Genomic DNA, 11036 nt, shown 5'->3' with positions numbered 1-11036 from the left:
AAACATCACGTCAAAAGGTGTAAAGGACCTAAGAGGAAGAGCTGAAACCATTAAAACTTCTAGAAGAGAACACAGGAGAAAAATGGCCTTGGCCTTGGCAATTGTCTTTTGGATGTCATGCCAAAAGCTTAGGTTCCAAAAGCAAATAGAAATACATGAGATTATATTAAACCAAAAAGCATCTGCACAGGAAAAGAAACAACAAAATGAAAAGGCATCCTGTGGACTGGGGAAAGCATTTGCAAACCACATATTTGAGGAGTTAATATCCCACATTTATAAACAAACACTTACAACTAAAAAGCAGCAGATGAACTAACCTGATTTAAAAATAAAGAACTCAAATGCATCTTTATTTAAAAAAGATATTCAAATGGCCAATAAAGATGTGAAAAGATGCTCAATATCACTAATCGCCTAAGAAAGGCAAAATAAAACCACTGTTATCACCTTGTACCTGTTAGGGTCATTATTATTAAGAAAGATAAGAAATAGATGTTATTGAGGATATGGAGAAAAGGAAACCTTTGTAAAGTGTTGGTAGGAATGTATCTTGGTATAGCTACTATGGAAAATATTATGGAGGTTCCTAAGGAAATAAAAAATGGAACTACCAGATGACCTAGCACTCATTCTTGTGGGTATATACCAAAAGGAGATGAACTGTCCATCACATAAAGTAACTGCAATCCCATGTTCACTGCAACATTATCCTCAATAGCCAAGGTCTGGAAACAAACTAAACCTCCCTCCATGCATAAATAAGTGAATGGATAAAGCAACACACACACACACACACACACACACACACACACACACACACACACACACACCAGAATATTAATCTTAAAAAGAATGAGATCCAGCCTTTTGACACGACACAGACAAACCTACAGGACAATTATGCTAACAAGCTGGAAAAAGAAAGAAAATAGTTTATGATCAGACTTAGATGTGGAGAGGAGAAGGAGGAAAAAGAGGAAGAGGAGGAGGAGGAGGAGGAAGTGAAGGAGGAAGAGTCCTCAAATAAACAGAATATAAAATAGTGGTTACCAGAAGCAGAGTTGGGGAGGGAAATGGGGAGAATTAGGTCAAAAACTACAAAAGTAGCAGATGAACAGGTCTAGAGGACTATAGTTTTTTAAAAAATCATACTAGGAATTTTCGTTCAGTAGATTTTAGCCATTTTTGCAGGCGAAAATAGTAGCTAAGTGAAATGACAGATGTTAATTTGCTTCACTACTGTAACCATTTTACTATCTATATACATATCCCATGACATCATGTTGTAAACATCAAATAAACTTCTTTTTTAAAAAAGAGAAATAGTAACTCTGAGTAAATGTAGTTTTCTCAAGTCTCTAGGAAGCTCACTCGGTTGGCCTGAAAGTTGGCTCTGCTAGATTTTTCAGTATCCTGCGGAGAGGCTTATCAAGCTCGTTTTTTTCCAAGTACTGTTCATATGATTGGAAAATAATTTTTTTCAATATCCTTTCACACTTCTGATGCATTTGAAAACACTTCACTGATCAGGCCGGCCGGCATCTTCACCAACCATTTCAAATCTTAAGGAAACTCCCATTTGGAGATTTTGCTTTCACTTCTTTTATACCACATATTAACGTAGAAGAACTCCTAAGAATCTGGATCTAGACTGAGAAACAGAGCATAACATTTTCTAGTAATCAAAGAAGCATGACAGGTAGCATACAGACCTTGTATGCCCAAAGTAGAATGAGGAGCAAAGGATTTTACACTCTCTTCTGAAGAGTGTGAATGAAGGACCACAGTTCCAGGAGGCTGAATCTCAGAAGGCATGATCAGAGTCTTTTAGGAGCTGCTTTTATTTATTTATTTATTTTTTGCCAAGATCATCTGCTGGCAGCTCCAAACCCCAGGCAGCTGACTGCAATGCCTATTAAAACATGAAAGACTGTTAACATTTTGCCATGTTTTCTCCTTCTATCAGGAATGAACCTGGAACAGATGTGTGCCAGGGAATCAGGAAACATCCCCGGGAAGATGTAAATTAGCCTGGGCTCAGGTGAGGGAGTCCCAGAGGAAACCCATTTCTTCCCAAGGGCTTCCAGTGGGAAGAAGGAAATCTGACAAGAACCAAATAGTCTACAGTGAATCTACATTCCAGGATGAAACACCAGAAATTTCAGACTCAGATTGAAATCTTTGTTTGCAAAAGTTTTCTTTTCCTGTGATCCAATTTCCTTTTAATTTATCAAGAGGGATTCTATCTGGGCATTGTTTGCTCTCAGCAAACATTATCAGATGCTGCTGAAGTCTGGACACATCTGACAGATTTCTAGATAAAGTATAAAATCTTTTCCCAAACTGTTTTAATCCTAGGTCATAAATAAAATTGACATGATGAGAAACTGACATCAACTTTTTTTTTCCCAAAAAATTAATGTGTCCTACCATCAGAAGTAATTAACTTTTATACTTCTTACAATGCTCTCAGATAGCTGTTCAATCAGGAGGTGAACTGCATGTCAAAATTGGTGGAAAGCATACAGTTTAAGGTCTATTGAATTTTAAAAACATCCCAGTGCTGAGCCCTGTGCATTTTTATTTGGCTTACTATATTGCATAGATGGTTCTTTTTCTATACAAGGGACCCAGCTGTCCAGTCGTTTTAAAAATATTAATTCCAGTCTCTGTTCTGAGGGCTGAGAAAAATTCTCTGTCTACGTAAACCTAATGACCTGTTAAGGAACTTTGTGTTATTAAGAACAAAATAGGAAGGGTATGTGTGTTTCTGATAACATTCCTTTATTTAATCTGTAAATGTCCTCTTCAAACAAATTATTTGCAAAGATTTATTCCAGTAATAATTTCTAAGCAGTGATATGCATGCAGGTCTTTTAATTTTTGAAATGATTAGACACAAATTTTGATTGCCTGGTATATTAATATGACTTGTCCATACTATAAAACTAGAAAATAACTAGTCTTCACCTTTCTAGATCTTGGTCTTTCTGTTATCTGGAATTTAATTTTATTTGGAAACTGAAAGTTGGATCAGTTGATCTTCCAAGAACTATTTCTAAAGTGGTTGAAAGAAAAAGAAAAAGGCAACTCAGCATCTCTGATAGCAGAATTAAAAAAGAGGTTTGAATTAGATGGATCTGGGTTTGAATCTCAGATATTATTAGCAGTGGGCAGTCAGATTTCATTTTACTCAGCTATCAAGTGGGACTAGATGACAGCTGTATTGAGGGATGTTGAGGTTTAGATGAGAACAAGCCTTTAATGTTCCCAGCACAATTTGTGCACATACTGTATGCACCTATAAATGTTAGGATCACATTTTAAGGTCAAGGAAAACATAAAGTTGAGCACATGATTCAATCTAGTAATTTCCACTCTGGCACCTAGAGAAGAAAAGGAGTGAGCACTGTCCTTTTCCAGCAGAGAATTCCTTCTGCTATGATGAAACCAGAGCTGTCAGGGTTTAAAAAAAGAACACCATCAGGGCAAAGGCACCACATCTTGGCAAGAAATGCTTCGCATACTTTCCACCATCACCAAGTCCTCCTTCTCATCGCACACCCTGCTTCTATTTAAATCCCAGGAACTTCACTGAACCACGCTCATTTTAGCCAGTGCCCCGGCTATCAGCACAGAAGAGACAGGGAGCATGGCTCCAGGAGAAAAGGAAAGGACGGAGGGCCCAGCCAAGAGTGCCCTCCGGAAGGTACGCACAGCCACTCTGGTCATCAACTTGGCTCGGGGTTGGCAGCAGTGGGCGAATGAGAACAGCACCAGACAGGCCCAGGAGCCTGCAGGCTGGGTTCCTGGAGGGACCCAGGACCAGTCCCAAGCTCCTAAACCAGCAATAGACCCCATCCCCCACCTGAAAGCTCAGAGTGCCCCTAAATCTCCATCCCCAAAGCCAGAGGGATGTGGAGATGGACACAGCTCAGAGGAAGCCACTGAGGTCTCCCATATCAAAAGGAAAGAGGTGACCAAAACAGTTGTCAGCAAGGCTTATGAGAGAGGAGGTGATATGAGCTCCCTTAGCCACAGGTACGAGAATGACAGTGGCCTGCCTGAACCTGGACAGCCAGAAAATGACATCGACAGGAGGCTCCACAGATACGATTCCCCGACACGGAGGAGAAAATGTGCCAACCTGGTGTCTGAACTCACCAAAGGCTGGAAAGTGGTGGAACAGGAGGAGCCCAAGTGGAAGAGTGACAGCATAGACACAGAGGACAGCGGCTACGGAGGGGAGACAGAGGAGAGGCCCGAGCAGGATGCAGTGCAGGTGGCGGCTACTAGGATCAAACGCCCCTTGCCCTCCCAGTAAGTGAATGTGTCCTTCCACTGTACCAAGATCTTTAACAAGCCAGAATCACCTCCAGGAACCCAGAGAGCCAGGGAAGCACTTAGTAGAGTTAGACTGGAAGATTGGGTGGGTAGTGAGTCCTATAGGAAAGGTGTGCCCCTAAACTGAAAGGACAGTGCCAATCTCAGACATGGACCTTTGGATCCATACGCTACTCTGAACTGTCCCACCTAAAGTGGGAGGTGGCATCAAGATCCTTCTCAGTGCTCCTGAAATCAGGCATGCCTATGGCATTTTCTCAGTGAGATAGAGAAATACAGAAGAGCTGAATAAGAGACAATAATTAACTCATGATTTCTTGGACAATGTTGAGTTTCTGTGTTCTAATTTAAAAGTAGATATGATAATTCATATTTATGGAGTTATTTTGATATTAATTGTGAAAAGGAATGGATTCATGGGAGCTCTTTAATAAGTTTTACCCATTATAATGCAAGAGCTCAGGTCTGGTGATTCCAACCCTTTGAGGTGCTGGGAGCTTGACATTCTGTGGATTTTTGTTTTTGTTTGCAAGGAGGGTAGTAAAATTCCTTCTTCCCTTCTTTGGTCCCTTTCCCCAGTCTCAGAGTACACAGGGTACCAGAAGGAGAACAACAGCAGCTTTTAAGGCCAAAGGTAATCCTAGCTGTGCTTGGCAAATTCAGCAAAAGTCCAATGGGATTTTTTTTTTTTTTTTTTTTTTTTTTTGCCTAACAAGACTCTCAAATATTGCTTGAAAACTGAAAGTGGCATTATTATGTCCATATCAAAGGGCAAGTTGTTCACTTATTTTTCATTGTAGGTACCACCCTATCCCCATACGTGACAACAGAGTGAAAATTATGTCATGGTTGCTTAGGTAGAAAGAGTTCTTGGTGGTTAAGATGGTCCATGGAGTGGTTTTGCTAACTAGGGTTTTATTACAAAAATTACTTATAGTTTATGCTTTATTCTAAAAGGAGTCTTTTGATTATATATGACTTGTTCTAGTTCCTTTAGCCAAAGAAATTGGGTCCTCTCTCATAAAGGTGCATAAATAAAGCACCAACCACCTATCCTTTCTGCCAAGTTGAGTTTGGTAAAATCAGTAGGAGGTGCACGTGAGGATGCCATTTTATAGATAAATGAATGGATATACAGAAATTTCAAGAAACATCCAAGTCACAAGACTAGTAAATGGAGAGCTGGAAGGGGTTGATCCAGAGTTTGTGTTCTTATCCACCATGCTAGACTCACTCTCTCAGTAGAGATCAGTATGGACTTCATTAATGGAATCCCAGTAACTTCAAAAGTGTAGGGTGTTTGTACAACCATGTATAACTTCTTAAGAAGTAGAGGCAAAAGTGCAGCCTCCTACTGCCTGCCGCCACTTCCAGAGCGGGAACTCTTCCCATGGACTCTGGGGCAGTTACCAATTTGCAAAAAGAATCACAGCCTAGGTCTCAAACCTGTTGATAACAGAGAAGAATCATTGATGATCAGAAATGATGGTACTGCCTTTTAGATGCAGTCACCTTGTTGCTGATAAAGGTGGCCCTATTGATGTTATGCTCCCATTAATCAAATTAGTAACACTTCCAGCAGGGAAGAGCAAGATAACCATGCACAGAAGAGCAAACTCTCCCCAGCACATCTCTGCAAGGATGGATAGTGTGGCAGACGTTCTTCATTAGACTCACAGGGAAGGTTGCCTAGGCACTAGAAGAAATGCTCCCTTTACTGGAGGGACTGTGGGGAGGGCCACCAGAACCATCTCCACCTTCACACATTTCCCAAACAAACCAGAAAACTCACCTGTAGGCCCCCATAACATTTCAAAGCTGGGATGCAGTTGAAGGCCATCTGCCAGAGAATGTTTTCCATACCAATCCACTTAGGTAGGCTTGAAATACACCTTTTAGATATTTTATTAGTTCCTTATTCTTCAATAATTTACCCATGTAATTATTACTCCAAAATGACAGAATTATGATAAAATGAGTTTCCATATTCTCACCATACTGCAAAAAGCCCCCTTCACATTAGCAGCACTGAACTAATGTTATGTTGACAGATAGGAAATACTTTGCAAAATTGTTTTCAGTGAATGGAGCTAGATTTCCAAGAGAGATTGCTAACAATATCCGATAGAATTAGTCACTTTAAACATTCAGAACAGGTGATTTTTTTTTTCTTTTTCTTTTTTTTTTTTTTTTGGTACCAGGGATTGAACCCAGGGGTGTGCTTAACCACTGAGCCACATCCCCAGCCCTTTTTATTTTGAGACAGGGTCTCACTAAGTTGTTTACAGCCTCACTAAATTGCTGAGGTTCACTTTGAACTTGAGATCCTCCTGCTTCAGTCTCCCAAACCTCTGGGATTACAGGCATGCACCACCACATCCAGCAGAATTTTTTTTTTTTATTAGTTATAAGAAAATTTGTTTACTGATGATGAAGAAACTGAGAAAGTAAATATGGATTCAATATTGATCTCCTTTGTTGACATATTAGTCTTTCAATGATTCTTTGCTTTCTTTAATTTATACTAGATTATCATTCTAAAGCTCAATATAAACTATTATTAATATTTTCACCTGAAAACAAAATAAAATAGAATAATCTGGCATTAATTATTAAACTCACTGACCAAGAAGATATTCAGGGTATGAGACTTCAGAATACCCAGGGGCTGGGGTTGTAGCTCAGTGGTAGAGTACCTCCTAGTATGTAAAAATCTCTGGGTTCCATCTCTAGCATCATAGGAGGGGAAAATGATAATTTAAACCTCATATGTTCAGACTTTTTAAAAATTAGAAATATAAAAAAATAATGTTTATAGATTAGGAAAATTATCCACTAAGGTAGATTTCCTCCTAAGTTTTTAAATAGCCTTATTTTCCAATTCTTAGTTGTAGGATCAAACTTCTTTTATTTCCCTTTCCTTCTTCTATTGGAAATTACAATTAGACAATGTGGCAACGTTCAAAAAAAGTATTTCTTTTAAAAGATAAATGTCTCTCTTCTATTTAAATTCATTACTATGTCAACTCTCAACCCTTATAACCAGTGACATTTAGTTTCAACACTCAGGGAATCTAAATTCCTAATTAAAATTAGAAGGAAACTACATCAAAGAATCAGAGGCCTGTATGACATAAACAAATTACCTCTGGAGAGTAATTTCTTTAGATTTTGGAATTTTTTTTCTTGTAATTTTCTAAATTTCTTTACTTGTAAATTTCTTTAAATTACAATATCAACATAATCTTAATGAGAAAGAATTTTAAGAAAAGAAAAAAGTTATCTATATACTGACATAAATATTTTCAGTTTTGCATTTGCTATATAATTCTTTACCCTGGTGTTTATATACTTTTGAGTTGCAAATGTGCTATTAACTGAAATTTGTATTAGATTATTTTCATGAGGGTCTTTTAGTAGTTTTCTCTTTTCTTTCTTTTTTTTTTTCCGGTTTGTTTCATTATTGAATATCAAGAAGGTACCTAAAGCAGTGCCCAGTAGCTATTCTAATAATAAACAGAAGGAAAGTCAAAATGCCCAGATGCTCTGTAAAGGCAGGGTGTATTACTTTTGTACTATACGACCAAACTATAGTTGGTGCTCAGGAGACAAAGTATGAGTAAATGAATTACATTATTAACTTTCTTCTGAGGTATTTCAGGTCTTTTTTCAGGCAAGATGCCCCAAACTAAAGTAGGCATGAGATTTGGGTTTTACCAAGGTGGCTTTGTGCTGGTTACGAAGACTATGCCTGCCATTGATCACCATGACTCCAAGAGGACAGGGGGCTTGCTCCTTTAATAATGAGACCAAGCTCTGAAATCTGTCAGCGTCGGAACAGGCACAGTTGAGGTCATGGAAGGGGATGGTGAGGACTAGTAGGAATGACAGAAACTCATTCTGCTTCCATGTGGTGTACTTCTAGCACATTTTCATTCGTAAAGGATTTTATAAAGTTATATTAATGCATGTAGTTTTTGTATGATGCCCTTTTCCACTTAACTGTCACACACTTTTCTCCATATGGCTACAAAGACAATAGTGTTACATATAGCAGTGTAGCACCAGTTTCATTCTACTGTAATAATGAAATGATGTAGCAGGAGTAGGGCTTTTGAAACACAAGACATGAGAATTAATGAAAGGTCGCCATCTAGTGGATGAAAGCAATGTTAATGCAAGTGTGCATTCCTCCCTAACTGCATGTTTTGGTTCCTGTGCCTGGCTGGGCTGCTTTACTCCATTTTTAAAGGAGCAACAAGTTTCTTGTCCTTCTTGGTGCCATGGAGATGAATGACAGGCACAGTCTTCATAAATAGCTCAAGACCATCTTGGTCAAACCCAAATCTCATGTCATAATTGAGGCTGAGGCTTCCTGCCAGGGAAGGACTTGAAATTCCTTAGAAGAAAATTAATAGTGTGATTCATTAGCTCATATTTTGCTTCCTGAGCTCCCCCTGAACAGATTTTATGAAATGAATTTGATAGTGAGAACACCCAATTCTGATCTGTGTCTTGGTTTTGAATAGCAAATTATGAGAGTTCATATGGCTCAGGCATGCCATTCGCATAAATAATTTCAGGCATAAGGCCACTGAGCTGGGGAGAGGCAAAGGTGGATCACCCGTGAAGTTGAGGGGTACAAATCTGTTTTACTAGTGCAGGCAAAGAGACCTGGAGAAAGAAGCCTAGCAGGATGGAGATAAAGAAATGGCAGGGAAGTCTTACGACTCATTTATTAGACACTGCACCTGCATGCTGAGTGGCACCACTGCAGTAGAAATAACATCGACTGTATCTTCCGTCTTGTGCGGGGATCCCGTCTCCACTACTCATTCAAGCAGTATTTCACATTAGTTATATACAGACTCTGCACCAAATTCCGGTTCGACAACTTACTAGTTCTGTAGCTTTAAGAAGTTAATGTCTCTGGTCTGTTTCCTCATTGGTGAAATGGGAATAGTGGTATTTATCTGACAGATTGATTGTGGGGAATATTAATGAAAAGTGTTTATAAGAATGCTAACATAGTGTTCAATAACTGTTACTGTTGCTAGCCAGTGTTTTCTAATTGTACAACTTGATATTCAAAGTTTGTAAATGTCATGGGTACTGGTGTATTTATGTTCTCATTAAAAATTCAAATATAAAAATCTATTCATAACTGGATATTGCAATATATGTGCAGTGGTGTAAATCTTCATTGGAAAATAACTAATTTAGAGACCCCATAAGTAGATTCTCCAGGATACTTTGTTTCTACTTCTGAAATGTTACTAACATGCAACTTTAAGATAACAGCACATTTGCATTAATTTGGTATAAGAAAGTTGCTTCTTGAAATAGCGCTACATATCATAATAGTCCTTTAAATATACTATTATTTACACCAAAAATAATATAGGACACACACCAAAATAAGAATCATAGTAGGAATGTACCTTTTGTTTTGCAATTCTAATTTTTTTTGTGGTGCATTTATGTCTTTTATAATGAAAAAACTATAAAGACTTACATTAAGACGCAGATGCATAGGAATACAAACACAAATGGAAAGCAACACTTGAGTGTTAAATCATCAGCATCTTGATTTTTCATCCTCTCCCTCCTGCAGGGCAAACAGATTTACAGAGCAACTCAACTGCAAGGCCCATCGGAAATACAGCCAGGTGGACAATTTGAAAGGGAGATGGCAACAGTGGGCTGATGAACACATACAATCCCAGAAGCTCAATCCTTTCAGTGAAGAATTCGACTACCAGCTGGCCATGTCCACTCGCCTGCACAAAGGAGACGAGGGCTATGGCCGTCCCAAGGAGGGAACCAAAACTGCTGAAAGGGCCAAACGAGCAGAGGAGCACATCTACAGAGAAATTATGGAGCTGTGCTTTGTCATCCGCACAATGGCTCGCCACAGACATGATGGGAAGATCCAGGTTACTTTTGGAGAACTCTTTGACAGATATGTTCGCATTTCAGATAAAGTAGTGGGAATTCTCATGCGTGCCAGGAAACATGGACTGGTGCACTTTGAAGGAGAGATGTTGTGGCAAGGTCAGGATGACCATGTTGTGATCACTCTACTTGAGTGAGGCTTCGGGAATAAAAGTCAAACTTGACCCTCTCCTGTCTTACTACAAAATGCTAATGCATTAAATATTAAAAACACAAACTGCTCTGTAATAAGTCTGTAAATATTAAAACATTTTTACATAAATGACTTTTGGGCTCTCTACTTCTGTGAAGAAGCTTGAAGCTTTTGAGAAAGCACAGAAAGCATGTAAAATGTTATTAATATATACTACTACTATTAATATTTGAAATTCCACTTATCTTTAAAAGCAAAAATATTTGGCAATTCACTACAGATATTATTACAGATATTTAAATATTAGCTCAAAGAAGAATGCTGACTTCAGGAAAAGATCAGCAGAACAAATTATGATGTCAATGTCATTTTTCAGGGGAAGTTTTTTAAACAAAAATTTTCCAAGAAACTTGACTTCTTGCTATTTGTTTTTAATCATAGCATCTTATGAAATAGGTACATACATAAAAATGTTTTCAATAAGATGTTTAAGTTGTTGAAGTTCCTCTGAGGGCTGAGATTTTAATAGGTTTCTGGAGTAGTTAGCCTTTCTTCCGTGTGACATGCAAATTCCATGTTATGGTTTAACTATGAGGTGTCC

General features: G+C 38.4%; 1 protein-coding gene across 1 annotated transcript; it reads left to right on the top strand.

Annotated features, from left to right (window-relative positions):
* The first annotated feature begins 3496 nt into the window (after positions 1 to 3496).
* ABRA (actin binding Rho activating protein) lies at positions 3497 to 10567 on the top strand. Its single transcript, XM_079131785.1, has 2 exons — positions 3497 to 4323; positions 9962 to 10567. Exons 1-2 carry the CDS (start codon positions 3656 to 3658, stop codon positions 10437 to 10439), a joined length of 1146 nt encoding a protein of 381 aa, XP_078987911.1. The 5' UTR covers positions 3497 to 3655; the 3' UTR covers positions 10440 to 10567.
* The last annotated feature ends 469 nt before the right edge of the window (positions 10568 to 11036 follow it).

This window comes from Sciurus vulgaris, assembly GCF_902686455.1.
Source record: "Sciurus vulgaris genome assembly, chromosome: 1".
NCBI lineage: Eukaryota > Metazoa > Chordata > Mammalia > Rodentia > Sciuridae > Sciurus > Sciurus vulgaris.
The sequence above is the reverse complement of the archived record's forward strand: the minus strand, read 5'-3'. Positions and strand labels throughout refer to the sequence as shown.

What these genes read in the sequence shown, in the direction of transcription:
- ABRA (XM_079131785.1), top strand. Translation starts at nt 3,656, where the DNA reads ATGGCTCCAGGAGAAAAGGAAAGGACGGAGGGCCCAGCCAAGAGTGCC. An exon ending in AAACGCCCCTTGCCCTCCCA is followed by an intron (nt 4,324 to 9,961) that starts GTAAGTGAATGT and finishes TCCCTCCTGCAG; the next exon opens with GGCAAACAGATTTACAGAGC.